The sequence below is a fragment of the Myotis yumanensis genome, unplaced genomic scaffold, assembly GCF_028538775.1.
Source record: "Myotis yumanensis isolate MYYU_CA2020_CCGP unplaced genomic scaffold, mMyoYum1.0.hap1 SCAF_8, whole genome shotgun sequence".
In the NCBI taxonomy this organism is placed as follows: domain Eukaryota; kingdom Metazoa; phylum Chordata; class Mammalia; order Chiroptera; family Vespertilionidae; genus Myotis; species Myotis yumanensis.
The window spans coordinates 86,405,418-86,432,082 of record NW_027223759.1 but is presented as its reverse complement, the minus strand read 5'-3'; the positions used below and the strand labels follow the sequence as shown (position 1 = coordinate 86,432,082).

General features: G+C 40.1%; 1 protein-coding gene across 2 annotated transcripts in view; it reads left to right on the top strand.

Moving 5' to 3' along the window:
- The window catches only part of CLASP1 (cytoplasmic linker associated protein 1), a 270,250-nt gene that overhangs the window by 110,646 nt on the left and 132,939 nt on the right, over positions 1–26,665 (top strand). For both annotated transcript variants that reach the window (XM_070423157.1, XM_070423156.1), the window contains exons 8-14: positions 6,613–6,680; positions 17,910–18,062; positions 20,853–20,926; positions 22,583–22,675; positions 23,595–23,740; positions 24,589–24,724; positions 25,625–25,695. In XM_070423157.1, coding sequence (XP_070279258.1) covers positions 6,613–6,680; positions 17,910–18,062; positions 20,853–20,926; positions 22,583–22,675; positions 23,595–23,740; positions 24,589–24,724; positions 25,625–25,695 — 741 coding nt within the window. The remainder of the gene's footprint in view (positions 1–6,612; positions 6,681–17,909; positions 18,063–20,852; positions 20,927–22,582; positions 22,676–23,594; positions 23,741–24,588; positions 24,725–25,624; positions 25,696–26,665) is intronic.

Here is a 26,665-nt window from a genome sequence, read left to right as displayed (position 1 = left end):
TAGTTTATATTATAGTTAAGTATGCCATGCACTATCTATATTTGGTGAATTATAATTACTTTACCCCCCCCCCCCCATCCTTTTGTTTGTCCTGGGTTATTAATCATATTTCATGTGCATAGTGTCCACATCTTACCCTGAGGACTGTCTGTGTACTGCCAGTTGTGGACGTGACCTTGAGCCTGTCCGGTCTGATGGGCGGCCTCTCTGCCTTCACAGCCTCAATTTTAGGTATCCTCCTGGCAGCTCTACCAGCATGTTGGGGCTTCACTTCGCCTTTCTCTGCAGAGGCATCTGGTGTTTGTTTTTTGGGGGGTGGGGGGGTGGGGGGAACACCATGTCTTTTTTGGTTTTCTCTCTTATTTTAGTTATGCATATCCTCCATTAGCTTTCTCAGAAAAGATGTGGAGGAAACTTTCTTTGAGTCTGAGAAGATCTTTATTCTATTTTGATATTGGTAGTTTGTCAGGGTTTAGAAATCTAGGTTGAAAGTCATTTTCATCCAGAATGTTAAAACTAATGTCCATGCATTCCAGCTTTTAGTGTTTCTTTCTACTGAGAAGTCCAAAGTCATTCTGATTCTGCAGTCTATCAAAGTAGGTAACTTTGATTTTCTGTCTCTAGAGTTTGTCTGCAACTTTATGGTGAGGAGTCTTATAGAGACTATTTTCATTGCTTAGAGGGCCTTTCAACTTGGAACCTTGTGTTTGGATCTGGGCTAGTTTCTTTACCAGTATCTCTATATCTATCTATACTTATCTACCTACCTAAAAATAATTTACTATTTTTTAAAATATATTTTTTATTGATTTCATAGAGAGGAAAGGAGAGATAGAAACATCAATTATGAGAAAGAGTCATTGAACAGCTGCCTCCTGCACCCCTTATGACCCTACTGGAGATGGAGCTTTCAGCTCCTGGCCTGTGCCCTGACCTGGAATCAACCTGTGACCTCCTGGTTCATGGGTTAATGGTCTACCACTTGAGCCAGTTAATGCTCTACACTGGCTGGGCTAGACTATTTTTTAGAGCCATTCTAGATTTATAGAAAAGCTGATTATTCCTCTCCTCCTCTACCTAGTTTCCCCTGTCCTCATCTGTATTTTATTTATTTATTTAAAATATATTTTATTGATTTTTTACAGAGAGGAAGGGAGAGAGATAGAGAGTTAGAAACATCGATGAGATAGAAACATCGACCAGCTGCCTCCTGCACATCTCCACTGGATTGGAGATGTGCCCGCAACCCAGGTACATGCCCTTGACCGGAATCGAACCTGGGACCTTTCAGTCCGCAGGCCGACGCTCTATCCACTGAGCCAAACCCGTTTTGGCAGTATTTTAAAAGACTTTGTGAAGGATTGGTATTAATTCTTGTTTAAACATTTATTAGAATTTACCAAGTGTTCACCATCTGGGCCTTTGCTTTAGGGCAGTGGTTCTCAACCTTCCTAATGCCGCGACCCTTTAATACAGTTCCTCATGTTGTAGTGACCCCCAATTTCATTGTTACAAATTGAACATAATTAAAGCATAGTGATTAATCACAAAAACAATATGTCATTATATATGTGTTTTCCGATGGTCTTAGGCGACCCCTGTGAAAGGATCGTTCAGCCCCAAAGGGGTCGCGACCCACAGGTTGAGAACTGCTGCTTTAGGGGGATGTGTTTTGATTACTATAATTAATGTCTTTTGGTATAGGTCTATTAGGATTTTGTTACTTGTTGAGTCCATTTTGGTAGTTTGTGTCTATCTAGGAATTTTATCTAAGTTATCTAATTTTTGACAGAGTTCATGTTGCCCTCTTGTAATTTTCTTTTTTTCTAAGGACAATTAGAAATATGTCTTCTTTCATCTTTTAATTCCAGTAGTTTGAATCTTTTCTCTTTGGTCATTCTAGCTAAAGGTCTTTTCCAAGAACTAACTTTTGGTTTGTTGATTTTCTCTAATGTTTTTCTGTTTCCCTTTTTTATATATTTCTGCTCTAATTGTCATTATTTCTTCCTTTTGTTTGGTTGCTTTTGCTTTCCCCACCCCCACAAAGTTATTTGAGATCTTGTGTTTTAAGATAGACATTTATGCCTATAAATTTTTCTTTAAAGAGTTCTACTTTAGCTGCATCCTATAAGTTTGGGCATATTGTGTTTTCATTTTCATTCATCTCAAAGTATTTTATAATTCCTCTTTTGATTTCATCCTTTTTTATTTTAGTTTTTTATTGTTGACACTTTACAGATGTCCCCCAATCTCCCCATTTTTGACCCCTCCACCCAGCTCCTGTCCCACCCTAGACCTTCACCACACTATTGTCTGTGTCCATGGGCTGTGCATATATGTTCTCGGGGTAATCTCTTCCCATCTCCCCAACCCCCCTTTCCCCTGAGAGTCAACAGTCTGTTCCATGTTTCCATCTCTCTGGCCCTATTTTTTTTGTCAGTGTATTTTGTTCATTAGATTCCACATATGAGTGAGATCATGTGATACTTGTTTTTCTCTGACTGGCTTTATTTTGCTTAGCATAATACTCTCCAGGTCCATCCATGCTGTCGGCTTCATTTAAAAAAAATATATATTTTTATTGATTTCAGAGAGGAAGAGAGAGAGATAGAAACATCAGTGATGAGAGAGAATCATTGATTGGCTGCCTCCTGCACACACCCTACTGGGGATCGAGCCCGCAACCCCAGCATGTGCTCTTGACTGGAATTGAACCCAGGACCCTTTAGCCTGCAGGCCGATGCTCTATTCACTGAGCCAAACCAGCTAGGGCTGCTGCTGCTTTATTTTTTGTTCTTTGTTGTTGTTGTTAATCCTCACCTGAGGATATTTTTCTGTTGATTTTTTAGGGAGAGTGGAAGAGAGAGGGAAAGACAGAGAGAGAAACATCAATGTGAGAGAAACACATTGATTGGTTGCTTCCTGCAGGAGCCCTCACCAGGGCCCAGCCCGGCCCGGGGAGGAGCTTGCAACCAAGGTACTGTCCCCAAGGTACACGCCCTTGACTGGAATCGAACCCGGACCCTTTGATCCACAGGCTGACACTCTATCCACTGAACCAAACAGGCTAGGGCACTGCTTCATTTTTGAAGGGTAAATTTGTTGGTTATAGAATTCTTGGTGGAGATTTTTAATTTCAGGACTTTGAATATGTCATCCCACTGCTGCCTGCCCCCCATTGTTTTTTTATGAGAAAGCAGTTACTAATTTTATTAAGGATCCTTGTACATGAGCAGCTTCTATACTGTTGCTTTCAAGAATTTGTCTTTTCTCTTGACATTTTGCTTATCATGTATCCAGGTTAGGTTCTCTTTAACTTTATCCTGTTTGGAATTTGTTAAAACTTCTTCTTTAATATATAGGTTAATATTTTGTATAAAATTTGGAAAGTTTATAGTCATTATTTTTTTACATATTCTTTCTGTCCCTTTTTTTCTTCTCTGCTAGAATTTCCATTATGTATATGTTCATATCGTAGGAAGATCATCTCTTAGTTGCTGCTCTTTTTTTTTTTTACACCCCCTCTGTTGTTTTTTCTCTCTTTTGTTTCTCAAACAGGGTATTTGCAATTGGCTCATGTTTAAGTTTGCTCCTTCTTCCTGCTGCAGCTCAAACCCATTGTTGAGTCCCTAGTGAATTTTTGCAATTATTGTACTTTTCATTTCTAGAATTTTTACCTGTTTCTTTCTTATGTTTTCTCTCTTTGTTAATATTATCTATTTGTTGAGACATCGCTCTTATACTTTCCTCTAGTTCAGTGGTTCTCAACCTGTGGGTCGCAACCCCTTCACCGGTCGAATGACCCTTTCACAGAGGTCGCCTAAGACCATCCTGCATATCAGATATTAACATTACCGTTATGAAGTAGCAACGAAAATAATTTTATGGTTGGGTCACAACATGAGGAACTGTATTTAAAGGGCCAGAAGGTTGAGAACCACTGCTCTAGTTCTTTACAACATACTTATAATGGTAGATTTCATTCGGTTAATTCCAGTTTCGGGGCTTCCATTAAAGATAGTTTCTGTTGATTGATTTTTTTCCTGTGTATGGGCTATATTTTCTTATTACTTTACACGTCTCATAATTTTTTGTTGAAACTCATCATTTCAAATTATATGTTGTGGCGCCTCTGAAAAGCACGTTCTTCTCCCTCCCCAGGCTTGTTGTTGAAGGTGTTCGTTGCTTACTGCTTACTTAGTGACTTGCCTGAACCGATTCTGTAGTCTGTATTCTGTTGTTGTGTGTGACTACTGAAGTCTTTGCTTGGTTAGCTTAGACTACCGTGGTTGGCAAACTGCAGCTCATGAGCCACATGCGGCTCTTTGACCCCTTGAGTGTGGCTCTTCCACAAAATACCACGTGCGGCGTGCATGTACAGTGCGATTGAAACTTCGTGGCCCATGCGCAGAAGTCGGTTTTCGGCCTGGGTGAGTCTATTTTGAAGAAGTACTGTTGATATTTGGCTCTGTTGACTAATGAGTTTGCCGACCACTGGCTTAGAGTTCAGCTAACGATTGAATAGGTTTTCAGCCGGTGTATCTCTCAGCCTTTGCCGAAGGGCTCTCTGTGTGTGTTGGGGCATGCTTTCAGTTTCCTGGCCGGCAGTTTGTGCAGCTCCACCTTCCCCTTTACTGCCAGAGGTGAGACAGTGCCTTCTTGGGTCTTCCCTGGGCAGGTACCCAGCCTTGCACACACGTGTGGCCTCCTAGTTACCCAGGAATATGTCAGAGCTTTTTACAGCTTTTCCTTGTAAGCTCTTTGGTCAGTTTCTTGGCTCCAGTTGTGATTGGCACCTCAGGCAGCTGCCCTGTGAATCAGTTGTCCCTGATTCTTTTTGATCATGGTGTCGGGGTAAAGCAAGCATGTCAAACTCAAACGTTAGCACGGGCCAAATAAACAAGGTTTAAGTTTATGTGGGCCGCAAAAAAAAGGTTCAATTTTCATAGCAACATAGGTTTATTTGATAAAGACATGCTGGATACAAAGGGCGGAAATAAATGAGTCATCATTAACATAAAATAATACATTTTAATAAAAATTAATATTTTTTCTTGAATATTAACTTATCAGACACTGAAGAACTGCACAAACTAATAAGCGTAATGCAAATAAACCTATTTTTCTTGTTCTCCGAAAGCAAAATATTTCCTGTTGCACACACCAAATAAGTCAGTCCAAGACTAATGAGGTGGCATGTGCTCTGACCAGGAATCAAACCCTGACTTCCTGGTTCTTGGGTTGATGCTCAACCACTGAGCAACACTGGTGGGCTAGATTTTTAATTTAAATGCCAACCGTGCTTAATTGTTAGTGGCTGCCTAGAGCAGTTTGAGAAGGAATCTGAGGCGATATCTGGACTTAGATGGAAAGATGGGTTGAGAAGTTTATTGATACGGACCATGGAATGGGAAGGGAGAAGAAGTATATCAGGCTAGTTCCTCTCTTTCATTTTACCTCTGTCTGCTGATGTGCATTTTTAGCTCCCCTGTTACTTAGAATTCTAAGTAGAATAGAATGAAGGAGAAGCTCTAGAGGTTAGGAACTTTCCACATTCAGCATCTAGCTAACTCTGCGGGGTTCAGTGAATGAACTCAGGCACTAAGACCAGAATGATTGAAATAACTAGTTTTCTGAAGTGAGGGCAGGGGACAGCATTAGGTACCAGCTTTTTCACACGTGATATCACTCTCCTGCATGACATAGTACTTGGTGTGTACAGAATACGAAAAGAATATAGTTCCCATTTTCACCCCAAGGAATTTCCATTCTGGTTGGAAAGAAAGGACAAACATGGTTGGAATGATTAGAGCTTGTGTGACTGGATTGTTTGTAAGAAAAGTGCTAACATTTCAAATTAGGTCCCTGAAATGGATGGCATAGGTTTGAATGCAGAAGTACATTACCTTGGTATCTTAACCTTTATACTTATTCAAATGTATCTGTGTTTGCTTGGGAAAGCCTCTTTTTTCGTGACCCCCCCACCCCCAACTTTCCTCTAATTTTTGGTGTCACTCAGAATACTGAGTTTTGCTTCAATTTAAATGTCAAGGTGAAAATGATCTACTAATAAAAAATTAATGTCATATTGCTTTTTTTTAAAGATGAAGATTACCCAGTTACAATGTTTGTAGATAAATTATTTATAGCATTTTAAGATTAAGCATAAATCACCGAAAAGAAAAGCCTTTGTAATATTTAGAGCATTTTACAAATCTTTATCCTAAGTAATTAGCAGTCTGTGCTTAGGCAGAAATATATGCTTTTCATAGTGTATATTCATTTTGTATAGATCAATAAATTTAATATAATGTCTGAGAGGACGAGCTCTGGATTCTTAATCTCAGGGCTGAAATCTCCACCCCAACTGTGTCACCTATGCAAGCTGTGGGGTTCTTGATTTCTTGATCTGTAAAATGGGGATGGTAATAACCCCTATAAGGCCGTTACAAGGTTTAAACAAGATCTGTCAGAGCCCTCAGGTCAGTGCTTGACCTATAGCAAGTGTTGTTGGTGTTGTTATTATTATAGTCACTGTCTTTGTTATTAGGTGGGTTTGTATTACTGTTTTTTCAGTGATGGTTAATAATTTATATCTTTTCATTCATACAGGTTGAATTTAATCTTTACAAAATTTGATGAAGTCCAAAAATCTGGAAATATGATACAATCTGCAAATGGTGAGTAGAGAAAGCAGTCATTCTGTTTTTGCTTTGTCAGTCTTATGTCAGCAATGCTTATGCTATTTCTGAGCAGTTGAATTTAATGTCTTGATAAGAGTTTCTAGGTCTTAAGACTTAATTTCCATTTACTCACTTTCCGAAGCCAAAACCTATGGATGTGTCATTGACATTCTTTCATAACCTGCCTTGAGTTCATCAGCTGTTCCTGTTGGCTTTACTTTTAAAAATACACCTAGAAACCCAATGGTTCTCACTGTAGCAGCTACTTTTCTCTTAGTGAAAGCCGTCATTGTAATTTACCTGAGCTCTTGTGTTAGCCTAACCAATATTCTTAATTTTAGTCTATCACTGCACCTAAAGTTTATTTTTCACACAGCAATCAGAGTAATCCTTTTAGAATGTAACTTAAGCGATGTTAATTCCCTCTTCAAAATCCTCCAGACGTTTCCCCACATAGAGACGACAGTTCAGTGGGTCATCATGGCCCTCCAGGCCCTGCGTGGTCTGGTGCTCATCACCATTCTGTTGACATCTTGTTTTGTTCTTCCCCAAAGTTCTCTCGGCTGCCATTCCATTGGCCTTTCTGATTTTGAACATTCTAAGCTTCTCTGTGGGTCTTGAACAATGAAAATACATCCTGCATATCAGATATTTACATTATGATTCATAACAGTAGCAAAATTATAGTTATGAAGTAGCAACAAAAATAATTTTATGGTTGGGGGTCACCACAGCATGAGGAACTGTATTAAAGGGTCGCGGCATTAGGAAGGTTGAGAACCACTGCTCTAGGGCCTCTGTGCTTATGAATCCTTCTGCTCGAAACATTTATGCCCTCTGTGTCATCATGGCTGTCTTCCTCATTCCATCCAGATCTTGGCTGTAGTATCACTTCATTACAAAGGCCACCTGGAATAGCACACCCAGTTTTCTAAGGGAACTCTCTCTGCCTTCATCCTGCTTGACTTACCTTCTTAGTGCATATCACTACAAAACATTTTTATTCATGAGGGCAAGAGCTTTGTTTTATTCCTTTATCCTTAATGCCTCACAAAGTCCCTGGTATGTGGTAGGTTGAATAAATAAAATAATAACTGAGACTTGAGTTCTGACCCATTGTCCAGTATTTGTATTCAGTTTATTGTAGCTTGTAATGATATTTGAGGACAAGGGATAATTCTTGTGATTACAGAACGGAAAGAAAAGAAAAGAGTGAATTACTGTGTAAATAAAGTCATCAAAGGGACAATTGTGAACAAGAATTTTTTTATACACTGGATACCTCATTGCATCATAGCTATTTCAGAGTTGCTGGGGATCTGAAATCATAGCAGAACTTTCAAATTTTGAATATCTTGAGATTGTCAAGAAGTTTGAGTGATTTCCCCCATGTAAGGAAGGGCAAAGCCAGAACCCAATCCAGGCCTTTTGACTTACACTCGGCTATGTACCTATCATTATCAGTAAAGAATTTGTCTTTTGATAGCATGTTTCTTATAAAATGCTTAAACTGTCCTAAAAATGCTTTTATTAATTCCTTTTATTTCTTATTTTCTAATTCCCTTTATTTATTTCTAAAGTAATTTTTTATTTTCAATCACAGGTGACATATACTATTATATTAGTCTCAGGCGTACACCCCAGCAATTAGATATTATATACTTAATACGTGATCATCCTGATAAATCCTGCACCCATCTGACACTATGCAGAGTTATTAGACTGTTATTGACAGTATTCCTTATGCTGTACTTTACATCCCTGTGACTATTCTGTAACAACCAATTTGTACTTTTTTTTTTTTTAATATATTTTATTAATTTTCTACAGAGAGGAAGGGAGAAGGGTAGAGAGTTAGAAACATCGATGAGAGAGAAACATCGATCAGCTGCCTCTTGCCCATCCCCTACTGGGGATGTGCCTGCAACCAAGGTACATGCGCTTGACCGGAATCGAACTTGGGACCCTTCAGTCCGCAGGCTGATGCTCTGTCCACTGAGCCAAACCGGTTAGGGCCCAATTTGTACTTCTTAATCCCTTCATCTTTTTCACCTATCCCACAACCCCCCTCCCATCTGGCAACAGTCAAAATGTTCTCTGTATCTGTGATTCTGTTTCTATCCTACTTGTTGGTTTATTTTATTTTTTAGATTTAATTGTTGATAGATATGTATTTATTACCATTCTACTGTTGATATTTTTTATATTCTTCTTAGAGAAGACCCTTTAACATTCATATGATATTGGTTTAATGGTGATAAATTCCTTTAGTCTGGGAAGCTGTTTAGCTGTCCTTTGATTCTAAATGATAGCTTTGCTGGGTAGAGTAATCTTGGTTATAGGTCCTTGCTTTTCATCATTTTGAATATTTCTTGCCAATCCCTTCTGGCCTGCAAGGTTTCTGTTGAGAAATCAGCTGGCAGTCTTATGGGAGCTCCCCTTGTAGATAACGGCTTCTCTCTTGCTGCTTTTAAGATTCTTTCTGTCTTTAACCTTTTGCACTTTAATTATGATGTATCTTGATGCGGGCCTCTTGGGTTCCTCTTCTTTGGGACTGTGTGCTTTCTGGACTTGTATGTCTGTTTCCTTCACCAATAGGGAAGGTTTCTGTCATTATTTTTTCAGTGTATTTTCAGTTTCTTGCTCTCTCTGTTCTCCTTTCGAAAACCTCATGATATGAATGTTGGTACGCTTGAAGTTGTCTCAGAAGCTCCCTACCCTGTCCTCACTTTTTCGGATTCTTTTTTCTTGTTGCTGTTCTGATTGGGTGTTTTTTGCTTCCTTATATTCCAAATCACTTATTTGATTCTTGACTTCATCTACTCTACTGTTGATTCTCTGTAAATTGTTCTTCATTTCAGTTAGTGTATCCTTCATTTTTACCAGTCCTTTTTCATGTCTTTGAAATTATCATTAAGATTCTTGAGCAACCTTATACCAGTGATGGCGAACCTATGACACACGTGTCAGAGGTGACACTCGAACTCATTTTTTGGTTGATTTTTCTTTGTTAAATGGCATTTAAATATATAAAATAAATATCAAAAATATAAGTCTTTGTTTTACTATGGTTTCAAAGATCAAAAAATTTCTATATGTGATACGGCACCAGAGTTAAGTTAGGGTTTTTCAAAATGCTGACACGCTGAGCTCAAAAGGTTCACCATCACTGCCTTATACCATTGTTTTGAACTCTGTATCCAGTAGTTTGCTTGCTTCCATTTCATTTATTTCTCTTTCTGGAGATTTCTTTCGTTCTTTCATTTGTGACGTGTTTCTTTGTCTCTGCATTTTGACTGCTTCCTTGTTTTTGTGTTTATATATTGGGTAGAGCTGTTATGGCTCCTGGAATTGGTAGAGTGGCTTTTAAGAGGAATACCTGGGACTCCAACAGCCTCCATTGTCACTCAACTATAATCTGGCTGGTTTTTACAGCCTGAAGATATGTGGACTTCTCTTCCCAGATTTGGAACCCTGGGCTAGGGGTCTGGTGTTGGGCTGGGAACCCCTTGTTCCTTATGGGAGGCCTTGGCAGGGGAGATATACCTTCTGATTAAAAACATGCCACGCGTCCCATCAGTGATTCTCTCTCATCGTTGATGTTTCTCTCCCTCTCTCGCCCTCTCTCTTCCTCTCTGAAATTGAAAAAAAAAGCCCTAGCCAGTTTGGCTCAGTGGATAGAGTGTCAGCCTGCGGACTGAAGGGTCCCAGGTTTGATTCTGGTCAGGGGCACATGCTTGGGTTGTGGGCTCGATCCCCAGTGTGTGGTGTGCAGGAGGCAGCCCATCAACGATTCTCTCTCATCATTGATGTTTCTCTCACTTCTCTCCCTTCCTCTCTGAAATCAATAAAATATATTTAACAAAACAAAACAAAACAAAAAACATGCCACACGTGGGTGTCGGACTAGCCTGTTCCACGCCTCTGCCCCTCCTACCAGTCTCAGTGTGCTTTCTTCTTTACCTTTCTAGTTGTAGGACTTCCATTCAACCAGATTTCAGGCGGTTATGAATGATGGTTTTTCTGTATTTTAGTTGTAATTTTGATGTGGTTGAAAGAGGCAGCGAGTACTGGCATTTACCTACGCTGCCATCTCGGTTCTCCAATAATAATGCTTTTTTGAATAGGTAACAAAAGCCCTGGATTTGAGCTAAGTTGAAAGAAACTATTAATGTAATAGCAATACTCTTAGGGAAGAAATGAGTTTCATCCTTGATTGTATTTCTTGACATATTCAAATTGCTTTCTAAGATGTGTAATTGGTCATATTTATATAAAGTGTAAGAATTGTGACTAAATCAACAAGTAAAAAACAGCTGAGTAGCAATTAGTCCTGTCCGTAATAGAATACTTCATACTCCAATGGTTCTTTTCTTGTTGCTAGGTTACCCCTAAGATCTTTCAGCTTTGACTGGCAAGAATATGGGAGTTAAAAATACATTGTTTTATAGATTTTTCTCTTTTTTCCCATCTCTAGATAATTAGCAAACTCCTTGAAGCAAAAATTACAGTTTTTCTTCCCTTGGGTTTTGAAAGCAAATTATTTTCTATTTAAGCTTTTGTTCTTTCAATCACGCAGATACGTTTATGTTCACGGGGAACTTGGTTTTCAGCATGGAAGAGCCAGTTATTAAAGGCTGGTTAGTGTCCGTCATCCACAGCCACTTCATGATCTTTAATTGGATTTGACTGAAGTGAGGCCCATGGACATTAATTTGGTTAAATATGTTCATGTTGTTGAGTTTCATAAGCAAAGCTAACATGTTTATGAGGAAAGAATGAAAATATCATACTGGTAAATCCATGAACATTTCATCATTCAGAATTGCCTGAAATCTGGCTGAATGGAAGTCCTACAACTAGAAAGCCAAAGAAAAAGACAAAATATTTATTTGCCAACAAAACTATAAACTAGATAAAAGATAATCAATTGGCCTTTGTACATGAATATATTTGTTTATCATTTTACTGCCAAATGCATCCTACCTAATGTTTTTTTACTGAAAAGTTTTATAATTTGAAAAATGTTGCATATCTTTTTAAGTTGTTGGAAATGAGAAATACTTGTGCAAGTCTGATAACAAATAGACCAATGATTAATTGTTAGGTAAGATCTGAATTGTTGCCCAGTGTAGTGTCAACATAAGGAACATCCAAACCCATAAGAATTTTTATGATTTTATTTGAGCCAAACTGATGACAATTGCTGGGGAGCAAAATCTCAACAGAATGAGAAAATGCTCCAAAGAATGCACCTTATTTTATACATCAGAATCAAAGAGAAAGACACGACCTTCATTGGTGGTAGATTAGGGTGGTGGGAGAAAGGAAAGTGGGGATTAGATACAAAGTGAAATAAAGAGAGACACTTCTTTTGCATTGATAGGTATAGTATAGTTAACAGTTAACAGTATAGCACATAGAGGTGGTATTGGGGGAACAAGATAACAATGAGGGTTCCGTGGTCTGGTGCTTTGGTGGGAGATTGTGCTCTGAGGAGTCTGGAAAAAGGGATTTCTCAGGCATTCCAAAGGTATGTTATCTTAGCTGCAAAAAGACAGTTGACAGGCTCAGTTAAGGTAAAGATTGACCTTTGTCAAGGAAGATGCCAGCCTAGGATAGGACTACTCACCATGACTTGCTTTTCATTAGGAAGTTTGAATTCCAGACCATCCCATATGGCTACTTGTGGTCTCTGAGTTTGTAAGGCTGTCATGCAGGCCTCTCCTGAGCTTGTCATGTTTAGTATGTGGCCCCTTTTTCATCCATAAGAGCATTCACTTAAAAGTGAATTTATTGCCTATTGTTTTATTAAAAAGCCAAGCATTCATTATTTTGCATAGTCCTTAAAACAGTGCTGATGCCAGCCGGTTTGGGTCAGTGGATAGAGCATTGGCCTGTGGACTGAAGGGTCCAGGGTTCGATTCAGGCCCAGGGCACAAGCCCAGGTTGCGGGCTCAATCCCCAGTAAGGGGTGTGCAGGAGGCAGCTGATCGGTGATTCTCTCTCATCATTGTTTCTGTCTCTCTCCCTCTCCCTTCCTCTCTGAAATAAAAACATATATTTAAAAACAATGCTGCTAAGGGTTCCCAGGCCCTCCCATGCTTGTCTATTGGACTCTGCATGTTCCAAGGTGTGGGATTCTGGTTCAGTGTCTTAGGAAAGTGTTCCCATGGTCACAGGCTCAGGGATAAGCTGGTAGAAAGCTGGCAAGTGTGCTGTGTTCGGAAGACCGCCTAAAACAGCCGGGGGGTGACAGTTTCTGAGACCAGCCTAAGCTACAGCTGACAGTTTGCTTTCTCTTCTGTGTGGAAATAAGATTGCTTTTTGACATTGTTCTTATTTAAGGTTTATGTTTGTAATGTTCTTCTCTGTTTTCAAGAGGAAAAGTCAGTTCGTTAAATTTTTTTAAAAACTATTTTTAAAGAAGGTTGTCTTACATGAGTAAAGTCAGATGGAAAGGTTCACCTCCCACCCAACCCCTTCTCCCCCCCATCCCTTTAAGGAAACCACTGTTATATATAGTCTAGGCTTTTATTTTGGAGTAGGGTGCAGTTGTCAGTGGTGCTAGATCACACTGCAGAAGGCCGTGGGTGGGGAGCTTGCTGATGCAAGTTACTGTGGGTAGACACAGCTTTCAGAGCACTGTTTTTATTTGTACCGAGATCCCTGACAAACATGACTACTGGGAAAGGTAGGCTCTTCTAATACATTCTGAAATTTTACTGTTTAGGAAATAAATACAATATGTAAATATTTAAGATTTTAAATATTGTGGCTGAAACTTAGGAAAATAATTGCCATGAACATTTGCATTTAGGCAGGGAAAACGGTGAAACCTACAGATACGTTCACGTTAACCTTTGAGGACCAGAGAGGAAGTAGATACAGTAAAACCAGATTGCTGAGTTTTCCTCAGCCTCTGGGTTCCATGTACTTTTAATTTCTTTCTGCTCTCGTACTCGCGGTATGTGGAGTTACTTTACAATTGCAATACATTTGTCAGTAGGAATAAGCTGTCCTGAAAGGAATCTAGTGGCTAGAAATGCCAGGTTTTTAGCTGTGGGTAGAGGGAGACACAGGGAATTACCGCAGTGATGGGTGCTGCCTTTCTTCTTGAGAATCAGTTTATACAATTTTTCCTTCCCTTTTAAAGACTTGCATTTTAAAAATGCAAAAGTGGAACCGAAAAACTACTAAAGAAGTAGTAGAAAACCTTGTTGAGTAGTCTTCAGTCTTCACAGGGAGGTCTTACCTATGCCTTGCCGCGTTGGAAGGACTCCCTGCGAACCAGGTTTTCGTTTGAAGGAGAGTGGGCTTGGTGTGATGGGGACACCTGCTCTGCTGTCTTGCTTTCCTCTGGGATGGTCTTCCTGGCAGGCTTTGAATTTGTTGTCTCTGAAGGATATTGCCATACCCTGCAACTGAAACAAGATGTAATAACAGAGACTCTGCCACTATACAGGTACTATGCTGAGTAAACTTGCTGTGTTTATTTTGTAGGGGATTGTGAAGGTGTGTATTTATCTCCTTACACTAAATTTGGTTCAGTTTGCAGAAAGTGGTCATATTGGAAGATACGCATTTCTGCTTGTTAGTTGTGTTTTCACACTGGGAATTTAAAGCATAGAGTGATGGTATTTCTTTTCATTTCCTCCCTCATGACATTATCCTGTATTCAGGTTAAGCTGCTGTGGGAAATCAACACCTGGCCTGGAGGGTTAAATCACTCCTGTCTGGAGTGGCCTCTTTCAGAGCCCTTCACTTGACAATTTGACAGTGTGTTGCTTATAGCATTTGTCTTAAGTTGTTGTATTTGTTATTATTTTTTGAACGACAGGGCAAAATAATTATGGAAGTCAACTAATGTATTAAAAGCCATGGAGAGAGCCCGTAGATCTGAATTTAAAATGAAGACTTTTTCACTTGATAATTCCTTTCAAATTGTGTCCTTGAAATGCAAGCTTAGAAGCATTGGTAACTTGTACCTTAAGTGGCTGCAAATGTAGTAGGAAACAAGGTTTAAAAGCTGATTTTTGTGGTTGTGGCATATTTGAATTTTCCTCTATGAAGCCATGATTAACAAAGACCATTAGCAGTCTGCAGAATATAATACCAATGATTCTGCCACAGTTGAGTGTAGAGTATTTTAGTATTTTCAGAGCACTTTCCTGAATGCCTTTTGTTTGTCTTTGTTTTATGATCCGCACAGCAGCCCCTGAGGAGTAGGCAGGGCAGCTTTTAAACGTGGGTACAGAAGGCTTCAGGTTTTCTCTACGTGTGCTGGTGCTGGACAGAGAGGGGGCCAGGGACCTTGTCGTCTTAGTCCTTTCAGCAAAACCCGTGGGCAAGCTTCAGCAAAACTGCTGGGATAAAGTGTGTCTTTGTTTCTGACGTTGTACCATTTTCAGTCGCTGCCTTGGGGAATAATTAAGAAATGAAAGCATTCAAAGAGATATTATTAAACAGGCACTAGTACTATAACCAAGTTTTAGACACTTTGAAGTGTGGTTTTCCTAATCAGTTGTTTGCCAGTTGATAGGGGCTCCCAGGGAGGCAGTCTGGGAGAGGAAATTGTATTATAAACCTGACGAGTTTGTTTTCAAAATCCGTTTGGTGTAATGCTGCAGGGGCAGATGAACAGGGGCCTTGTGTGCTTTCTCAGAAACGGAGGTTTTTGTTGTAGGCCGTTTACTTCTGAGCTGAATTTTTAAAACAGGGTGTGTGTGTGGGGGGGGGGGGGGGGATATTGCTACAGGGTGACCAACTTTAATTTTACCAAATATAACAACAACAATAACAAAACAAAATCCCACCTATCTCTTGTTCTTTCATAAAACAAGGACTATTAACACCAATAAAAAATAAGAAAGATGTAATTTGGAATAAAAGATAGTCCTTAAAGTAAACTAAATTTAACTCTAAGATTAATTACAAGTTTTTCCTTACAGTTCTCAGTTTGGTGCAGACTGGTGTAAATCATCCAAAAAATGTCACCAGTACTTGTAAGTGGCTTCTGTGCTTAGAGGGTGGATATAAGTGGGCAAGTGACTTCAGGGCAGTGCAGACTGGAATCCCTCACACTGCGGCTGCAGGAGTGGTGTGTGACCTGCTCTGATAGCTTGTCTCCCAGCTTTGATTTTCTCCCACACAAGTTGGGGATAGTAATTCCTGCACCACTGTGAGGGGTAAATGAGAGGGTGCATGTAGCTAGCCTGGCATAAGACCTGGCCCATAAATACAGGACACCATTCACTGTGGCACCTTAACATGGTCTAATGGGAGGTGAAAAGTTGGGCTGGGTGTTTAAAGTGATATAATTGATGTTTTTGTTTAGATATGGAAAGCTCTCTAAAGAAAAACAAAAGCAGAATCATGTGTGTAATAAGCCCAGATCCGGGTTTCCGACAGCAACAGGACTTCATGGGGAAATGACTGATTTTAGGGCTGGAGCAGGGAACATACCCAGTGAGCCTGGTACATCTTGATGCCAGAAAGTAAGGACCTGCTCAAGCAAGACAGAACAAAAAGCAGTCATGGGGGTGTCCAAGGGACACAGGCCTCAACTGAAAGATTCTCAGGGTCAAAGCCAGAACAAGTTGATCAATAAAACAAAGTAGTATTGGCTTATTACCCAAAGTATAAACTCAGTAGTGGTGAGTCCATACCAGTAAGCAAGGGAGAAAAGACAACTCTCCCATGTGGAGTTACTCCCGGTCAGCTTTGTAGCTGTCCAGCCTAGCAGAGGAGAGCATAACTCCCATGCTGTGTGTGATGAGCACAGCGGCTTCTCCAGAGGGCAGTGCGGCCAGCCGGACACACACTCCCTTAGGGGACCGAGGCCCATGTCAGGAGGCTAGTTGATGGCACGTTCTCTTGATGTGATGTGATGTGATGAGAGTGGCATTTTATCTTGTAGTTTTCCTTCCCCAAACCCATAAACTCGATCTAACCATGAAGGAAAAATCAGGTAAATATTTGCAGATTGAAGGATATCTGTGAACGCTCCTACCAGTACTCCTGGAAGCTGTCAAGGATGTCTGAGAACTCACAACCTGGAGGAGCCTAGGGAGGTGTGATGACTGCATGTCGCTTGGCATCCTTAGTGGGATCTGGAACAGATAAAGTACAGTAGGAGAAAAGGAAGGAACTCTGAATAAACGATGGATTTTAGTTAATAATAACGTATCAAGAGTGCACTGCTAATATTAGGTGTTAATAGTAGGGAGACTGTGCGTGGGGTGAATGGGAACTCTGTGCTGTCTTCACAACTGTCTGTCACTCGAGCACTGTTCCAAAATAGAAAACTAAAAACAAAAATCTGGAAACTAGTAGTGGAGTGGGAGAGAAGCCTTTTATTCTCATTTTATTTTCTTGTAATATTTGAGCTATTTAATTATGTTTATACATGCATTAATTTTGTTCTCTGAGAAAGGTTCCGTAGTGGGATTATATGCTTTTATTTTTATGTGTTTTTTTTTATTTAAATTCTTTATTGTTGAAAGTATTACATATGTCTCCTTTTACCCCCATTGACCTCTCTCCGGCCACCCCCGCCCTCCCAGCACATGCCCTCACCCCCCTACTGTCTGTGTCCATTGCTTATGCTTATAGACATACATACAAGTCCTTTGGTTGATCTCTTATCCGCCACCCCCTTTCCTCTGAGGTTTGACAGTCTGTTCAATGCTTTTTTAAAAAAGTATATTTTTATTGATTTCAGAGAGGAAGGGAGAGGGAGAGAGAGATAGAAACATCAGTGATGAGAGAGAATCAATTGACTGCCTCCACGTCCCACACTGGGGATCGAGCCCACAACTTGGGCATGTGCCCTGACTGGGAATCCAGCCGTGACCTCCTGGTTCATAGGTCAACACTCAACCCCTGAGCCGTGCCGGCAGGGTATGCCAGCTATTATCTAAAACTGCATGACCGAACGGTCAGAAACATGCTAAAATGTATCTATCTTACGAGAGATAGCTTTCTTCTTTGTGTGTTTTCTATTTTCCAAATGGGCGGAGAGGGTCCCAGATTAGTGAGAGTGAACTGGATGGTGTGGCTGCATTCTGGACTTACCTGAGGCCTGGACAGACCCTGGACAGGCACTCAGATTCCAAAAGAGGAGGCAAGCTATTCACCTCTAAGGCTAGATGTTTGAAGTTCAGGTAAAAAAGTTCTTAAAAAACACAACAAAAAACTCCAGTGATTTCTGTGCTTATTCTTCAGATAAAAATTTTGATGATGAAGATTCTGTGGATGGTAACAGACCTTCCTCTGCCAGTTCCACATCATCCAAAGCTCCAGCAAGCTCACGGAGAAACGCTGGAATGGGGACCACCCGGCGGTTTGGATCATCCACTCTCGGGTCTAAGTCTTCAGGTAATTCCAGCCCTGGGGGGCGTTGTGGGGTCAGCTGTGCAAGCTTTTGAAACCAGACATGTGTGGTACTTGCCTCTGGGTCCTTCAGAAGTGAAGCAGCCTCGCTTGCAATATGTTTCTGCTGCCGTTCTTTAACTTCTGTGCTGTCGGTGGTGAGGAGTTGGAGGGATATCAATTTGAGATGCTGTGTTGCCACCTTTTGGTAAGCAGAGCCTGTAGGACAGTGGTTCTCAACCTTCCTAATGCCGTGACCCTTTAATACAGTTCCTCATGTTGTGGTGACCTCCAACCATAAAATTATTTTCGTTGCTACTTCGTAACTGTAATTTTGCTACTGTTATGAATCGTAATGTAAATATCTGATATGCAGGATGTATTTTCATTGTTACAAATTGAACATAATTAAAGCATAGTGATTAATCACAAAAAAAATATGTAATTATATATGTGTTTTCCAGTGGTCGTAGGCGACCCCTGTGAAAGGGGTCGCGACCCACAGGTTGAGAACCACTGCTGTAGGAGAATGAAGCCCACACCCCAGGAAGCGGAGCTAAGAGCTAGAGGAAGAGCATTTGTTGATTGTTGGGATCTAGCGGTATCTGAAAGGGGGCCTTTTTAGCCAGTTTTTATTTATCAAGACAGACTATCTGGAAGTCAGATTGTATCTTCTGTCTTTAAAATGTATTTTGTTTCTCCAGGTAGCATTATTCCTTGTGAGCTTAGTATAGATATTAAATTAAGTAAATAGGAGGGATTAGTTCCTTGAGGCTTGAAAATTGATTTACAAAGATTTCCTCCCTAAATTCCTCCTCCCACCCCCGAATTTGGACAGTTTGAGTCCTTATTATCTACTTTCATTTTGATGTCACATGTGCATTTACATGCAAATTTCCTACTTTTTACTTCTAAAATATTATGTGGCCACTGGTTTTAGACCGTGCTCCTATTAGCATTGGGCTTTTGAGCTTGCTGATGTGCTGAGTTAAAGCTGGAGCCGGGTTAGCACCCGCATGCCGCGTCCTGCCGGTCTTGGCTGCTCTCCCAACTGGCCCTGGAGTGCTGGAGTCTGGACCGGAGCGGCGCGCTGCACTGCAGGGCCTCTGCCGGCAGCTCTGTCTGCTTGGAGAGCGTGAACCTCTAACTTTTTTAGGGGAGTGCATGTAAAAGTTTTTATTTTTGTTATTGAGCTTAAATTCACATAGCATAAAATTAACCATTTTAAAGGTCACAATTCATTGGTATTTAGTATATTCACAGTATTGTGCACCTACCACTTCTAGTTCCAAGACAGTTTCCTCTCCCCAAAAGAAAGCCCCACACTCTTTATCCATTGCTCCCCTTCCTCCCCAGCCCCTGGCCACCACAGTCGGCATTTTGTTCCTGAGGCTTTACCTATGCTGGCTTTCTGGAGAATGAGATCTTTGCTCTGGCTTCTTTCACTGAGCATGTTTTTGAGGTTCTTCTACGTTGTAGCATGTATCAGTACTTCATTCCTCTTGTGGCCAAACAGCCTTCCTACTCCTTTTTCTTGATCTATTGAGTGGTGTCAAGTCTACAAATAAGGTTTCAGAAATTTCTGCATGATCAGACCACTTCATTTCCTTCCCACCCTTCACCCAGACGTTCCTTCCAAAAGTCTCAGCTGTGTAAACTAGCAGAGACACCAGCCCTGTCTCCCCTTCGGCCCTGACCTCATCTCTTCCCCATTTTGCCGAGCACCATGGCCATGAAGTTCCTTGTTGGCTCCTTCTTGTCAGATTCCTTAGGTGTTGGAGTCCTCTTCCCTTCGTGGGTACGTGGGGCAGTGCCTTACGCAGAGGAGGCACTCAGGACCTGTCTGCTCAGTGGGATCCAGTCCTAGTGCTAGAACAGGCACAGAGCATCCCAGCTCAGTGCGTGACTGTCACCTGTCCATGGTTGGCCTGTAAATGCAGAGTGAGTGATTGTTCATCGGGGGTTGGCATGCATGTACTGCTGCCAAAAGTTGTCCATAAAGCCCTTTTCTGTGCGGGTTCCAGCAGGACACCAAACACCAGAGAAGCACTCACAGGGACCAATGTGAATTAATGAGGCTTACAAGGATGACTGCAGACACCAGTTTTGAAATCTTTAGTATGAAAAACAACAGTAAGATGTCATAAGATTTTATGTGTGGCGTTCATAATAGCAAAAAGGAAAAACGTGCTCCTAAATGACAGCAATTAACTTTTAAGTATACAAAGCATCTTATAACAATTTTATAGGGGGAACTTGCTACTGATGTATAAATGAAAAATTGACAATTATCATGAGTTCAAAGGAAATGAAGATGTTTTAAGGCTAATATAAAGTTGAAATGAAACTGTTAAATGCATTAGAACTTATTTTAATTGGTTGTGCATTGACGCATGAACCAGAAGGTCACGGTTTGATTCCCAATCAGGGCACATGCCAGGTTGCAGGCTCGATCCCCAATAGAGTGTGTGCAGGAGGCAGCCGATCAATGATTCTCATTATTGATGTTTCTGGGCACATGCCAGGTTGCAGGCTCGATCCCCAATAAGTGTGTGCAGGAGGCAGCTGATCAATGATTCTCATTATTGATGTTTCTATCTCTCTCTCTTCCTTCCCCTCTAAAATCAATAAAAACACATTTTAAAAAATCAGTAAAATATTGTGGAATCACAACACTTTATATTTTTATTAAGCTTTAAAGAAATGATTACAAATCTACCAAAATATAACTTTTATTGTATTTATTCAGATTCTTCCAATGCACTTAATTTACATTTTAAAATAAATTTTTTATAGCTCCAAAAGAAGGAGCTGGCGCTGTTGATGAAGAGGATTTTATTAAAGCCTTTGACGACGTACCTGCAGTGCAGGTGAGTGAGGATGTTTGAGTTTGATTAAAAGCAAGGAGAGGCTTACTCTTCAAATTTCACTTTTCAAATATGTGGTACGGGAAGTTCCTTACTTGGTAAGTAATTTTAAGTATCGAGACTACAGGAGATCTGAGGTTGCAGACTAGAAAGTATTGGAGGCTTTTATAGCTGAAATGAGCAAAAGTCAAGGCCCAGGATGATCTTTGAGTAAGAACTAGAAAGAAGTTGCTTCCTCTAGTAACAAGTTGGTGGGTCAGGGCATATAAAAGAGCGGGGAGGGGAGTGATTAGATTATGCAAAGGAACAAAGAAGCATGCTTATTTAGGGATTTTTCTTAGAAAAATTTGTCAATTTGAAGGGTTTTGGTGTCTGAGAAGCTATGAAGAATGGTTTGATAAAAGCTTATTTATGCCATCTTGATGCTTCACTTAAGTACCTAACAGATGAAGCAAAAGTATTGATAAAAGTTGGGGTAAAGTCATACATTTTAACTGCTTTGAATGTCACAGTGTTTTTTGTCAATGACTGGAGGTAGCAATACTTTTCTTAGCCTACATTGACTATCCAATGCTCTGGATTCCTATAGCATTTTATGTCTATACTAGAGGCCCGGTGCATGGATTTGTGCACTGGTGGGGCCCCTCAGCCTAGCCTGCGCCTTCTCCCAATCCAGGACACTTCGGAGGATATTGGACTGCCAGTTTTGGCCCAATCCCCGCAGGCCAGGCCAGGCTGAATAGGGCAAAAGCCGGCAGTCCAACATCCCCTGAGGGATGTAGTAGTGCGCAAAGCAGCAGGCAGCGCGGGAGGAGCCCGAGCCCGGGCGGGTGCCACGCCACTCCCACTCATCCTTGCCCCGCTGCGCCACTGCTGCTCGGGTAGCACCGCTGCGGAGGCGGGAGAAGTTTGTGCCGCTGCAGCTGCGCTCGTCAGCCTCGAGCCTGGCATCTGTCACCTATCGGTCAGCTGGGTGGCGCTCCCGCTGTGAGAAGGCACTGACCATCAGGGGGCAGCTCCTGTGTTGAGCGTCTGCCCCCTGGTGGTCAGCGCACATCATAGCGACTGATCGACCAATTCTGTAGTTGATCGCTTAGGCTTTTATATATATAGATGAATTGCTTGTTAACTACTGTTTGGTTTCCAAATGTGTGTAAATAAGATAACAGGCATCTTAGGCTAAGTTTCATCCTTAAGTCCTTGACCTTCCCAGCATGTCTCATTCCTGGTTGATGATTCTCCTACCTGTCTTATCAGATGTGGGAGTAAATGAAAAAGTAGATTTGAAAGTGATGGATGTGAAATGGATTGTGTAATGCACTGTTATATGTGCTACTAGGAATCCTAAAGGACTTGTGCACCACTGACCGTTCCCAGCAGGTCTTGTTCTTTTTAAATGGCAAGCCATCTGTTAAGTTTACCATAAAGCTGTATTTGAGCCTGGGTTACCCATATATGGGCACCAGATCTAGTGGGTACATACTCACAAGGGGATGAAGCTCATTCTAGGACAAATCTGTCCAGATGTTATCTCATAGGCTCTTCTGGAAAATGAAATGATTTATTTTACTAAATGCTCTTGACTTCATGTAATTAAGAAATAATCTTTTTTATTCTTTACATTATCTTATGCTTATTGTAAATTAATTTTGCTTACAGATTTATTCCAGCCGAGACCTCGAGGAATCCATAAACAAGATTAGGGAAATATTATCTGATGACAAGCATGATTGGGAGCAAAGAGTAAATGCTGTAAGCCAGTGATTTTATGTGATTACATTTTCACTAGATTTATTTATATCTTCTAAACTCATTATGAAATTGGGATACAGCTCTAATGAATTTTAAGGAGTAAATATTTTAAATAAAAATTACTGCATTAAAATTTTACCTTTTAGTAGAGTACCTCACATCTCTTTTTAAAGCATGCAAACTTACACCTTTATGCAGATCCTATATTTTTAACAAAGACCTAATTGTGGAATGTCTGGTGATGCCCTCCACTTTCACCTGTTAAAGACAGCGAAGCTGCTTTTTAGTGGCATTTAGTGTGATCTTCTCTTCCTTTCTTCACATTTTATGCTAGAAAGTCCTGTTTGTCTGTTTTTAAAAGTAGATTAATGAAAGCAAGTAGCTGAACATTAAAGGGAAAAGCTATTTTTACAGTGGTTGGCTGGCAAAAAGGGGGGTGGTAAGAAAGCTATTGTATTCCCTTTCAAATTCAGACCAGCTTTTAGTAATGATACAGTGGAGGATACTAAAAGAGACTCTAGGATTGCTACTTCCTTTGATTTATTAAATAAATGGCAGTTGAAGTGGGTGTGGGGGAAGGTAAGCTTAGGAGGGAAGAGCCTTTTACAAGCTAAAATGCAGGCTCTGGTGATTTTATCATTAGGATAGAATGTATACACTAAGGTGTTTTCAATTTAAAATGCAATTTATAGAATTGTGTTTATCATAGATACTACATTTTAAAAATTATTCTTATTTTTGCTATGTAGATGTGTTCAATATATTAGCTAACATTTAATTGGCTGAGTTCTTTTTGGAAAACTATTTCTATATCATTTAACTTTGACATTGATCTCTCATATTTGATGGCTTCTGTTATTCCATATGTTCTGTTTTAGGAACAGTTTTATATATCTCCTAATTTTCTCTATCCCATTAGCTAAAAAAGATTAGATCTTTACTTTTGGCTGGTGCTGCTGAATATGATAACTTCTTTCAACATTTGAGACTTTTGGATGGAGCCTTTAAACTATCTGCTAAGGATCTGCGGTCTCAGGTAGTGCGGGAGGCTTGTATCACGTTGGGGTAAGGACTGCAAAGCTCCAGATTCTCACGTCATAACATCCTAGGCACAGGCTTCGGGGTGGTTCATGGCTCTGTCCGATGGGTCTTTCTAATGTTGCTCCTGTCTAGTCTCCAAGACCCATTCCAGTTACACTGCTGCTAATACTTTTACAGTACTTCTCGCCCAATTATGTAAAGTATGACAGATTTTAAACTTTATTCTGTGACTTAGCTCTGAAGCAGTTGTTACTAATAATACTGAAAAATGAAATTTATAAACTTGTTTCTCAGCTTTTTCATTGATTTTGCTGACAGGATATAGCATGCTTATCAGAATTTTTTATTGTTTCTAGAAGAGTACTCTAGCTATAAAATTAAAGACATGCAGTATAGTCTAGTAAATGTTTATCCTACTTAAACTGAATCTGGACCATTGTTTGGAGCTGCAACTTCTGTGTTAGGAAGTATGTCAGAATATCAGAGGAGCAGTGACATCAGATGGCATTGCGGCTGTTTAAAAGCTTTGGCTGCAGTCAGATGTTGAAGCATGAATATTTTATGTTGAAATAAAAAGGGTGAAAGAGAAAGAGTGAGGCAGCTTTTTCCTGTTTATGTTTTATTAGTGTATGATAAATTTGTCTTTTGCTATTTGAATTCTAATTTGTTGGAAATGATTTACTTTTTTTTAAAAGGAACAATGGGCTACTAGCTATTTGCCAAGTCCTCTACATGTACATTGGAAAGATTTGAGACCCTTGTCCTTAATTTCTAGATAACTTTAAATGAAGGTTCTAAAATGTTAAGAGTTTTATATGCTTCTCTGTTTACAAGAAATAGAACTACAGTCCAGTATTCATTTTTTATTTTAGGCATCTGTCATCAGTTCTGGGGAATAAGTTTGACCATGGAGCTGAAGCCATTATGCCAACTATCTTTAATTTAATTCCAAACAGTGCCAAAATTATGGCCACTTCTGGTGTTGTAGCTGTTAGGTTAATCATTCGGGTAAGTATTGGCCTTTTCCCCCACTTAATTATAGCACATGAGCCTTTCACATTCCATCACGTGAATTATGGATGCGGTGTATAGTTACTGAGGTGTTGATCATGGACTCATCATTGCTTGTAAATATTGAAGCATCCCCATCTGCTTCTGAGTTTCTACTGTTATTTACATCTCCACATTACGCTCCCTTTCTTTCCTTCCTAATGCCTGGTCGTTCCACTCTAGATATTTGTGTTTGTGGTTTTGTTAATCACCTGTAATTGTTTTTTACTTAATAGTAGGTAGCAGAGAAACAAAATGTTCTCTTTAGTTCAGCTTTCTAAACATTCATTTACATTTAAGTAATTATTTAAGTAATTTATATACAGGTTTTCAGTAAAATTCAGTTGTTCACAACGGCTTAAAATGAAAGTTCTCCATATCACTGCTCCCCACTCTCAAGTCCCTTTTCCCAGAGGCAGCCCTTGCCGCTGAGGCTTGAGGTTAACCAAAGTCTACCCAGAATATTCTGATTATTGTGGGTTACTTACTTTGTATTACTTTTAGTTCTTACTATTTGTACTGCCTGCTTAATATTAAACTGAAAGCCATTATTGGGTATTTCCATTAAAACAATATCAAAATAAATTGGTCTGCTGGCCCCATTTGAACTCACTCAGACCTCTGTTGCTCAGACAATTTAGATTTTATTCCAACTAGTTGTTTTAATTCTTGTGTCGGTTTTAGCTCTGTAAATGTTGTTATGGCCTTTGGCAATCTCAGTGATACTCTTTTGTCCTTTTTAAATCAGTGAAATTGTAATCTGAATGTATATGTACTTTAGGTAGGTTAGTAAGGAAGTGGTTGTCCTAGTTTTGTTTTTATATTTTCAAGTGTTCGTTTTTTTGTTCTTCTGTACAGCATACACACATCCCTAGGCTAATACCTGTGATAACAAGCAACTGTACCTCCAAGTCTGTTGCAGTTAGAAGGTAAAATTTTAAACAGTTTCTTATTATTTTTGCATTGTTTAAAAACCAAAACAAATTTCAATAGGAAAAAGTTTGTTTGAAATGTTTAATAGTATTTAAGATTGCTGCAATAAATAACTTTATATTAAGAATTATGATCTAAATAGTCGGGAAAGTAAATTTGGATAACCTTGATTATTTGTGCGTGCATCATGCAAGAGAGAGAATGAATGAATGAGTGTGTGTGTGTGTGTGTGTGTGTGTGTGTGTGTTGGTATGTGAGTTAATTGGGGTTTGGGTGGGAGGAGGGGAAAGGATCCTGTGTACATCTTTTCCGATACTGAGGTGTTGATCATGGACTCATCATTGCTTGTAAATATTGGAGCATCCCCATCTGCTTAACTGAGATAATCTCTCTACCTATGTCATTGGTGTACCCTTTGAAGGAAGACAGTAACTGTGTATGTGTAAGAAAAAAATGAATGGAAGTTGTTTAATAGTAATAGGTAGGGGGAGGTGTGTGTGTTTGCATCTTCTGATAGTGATTTCTGGGATTCTGGATTCTGACCAATCACCTGCTTCTGCACAGTTATGGGAGATACATGCAGAAGATACAGACCTGCGTGGCTAGGTCTTTGTTCCTAACCCCGTTTTGTCTTGGGTCCTGGTGAGCCCTAGATCACATGTGAGGAATACAGGCTCTCTCGCTGGGATTTGTGATTCTTAACTCTTGAGTCACAGGGTCTTTTGAGAGTCTATTCAGATCTGCGGGCACTCTTACCAGGCAAACGTAAATACACAGGGTGGTTTGTGTAGGTTTTGTGAAGCCTCTCCAGGGACTGTGTCAGGAGCTTTATAGTGTACATAACAGGCAGCAGCCTCCTGGCTCCATCCTGCAGGGCGGTGTCTTGCTTCTAGCCCAGCCGTGGGCAAACTACGGCCCGCGGGCTGGATTCGGCCCTTTTGAAATGAATAAAACTAAAAAAAAAAA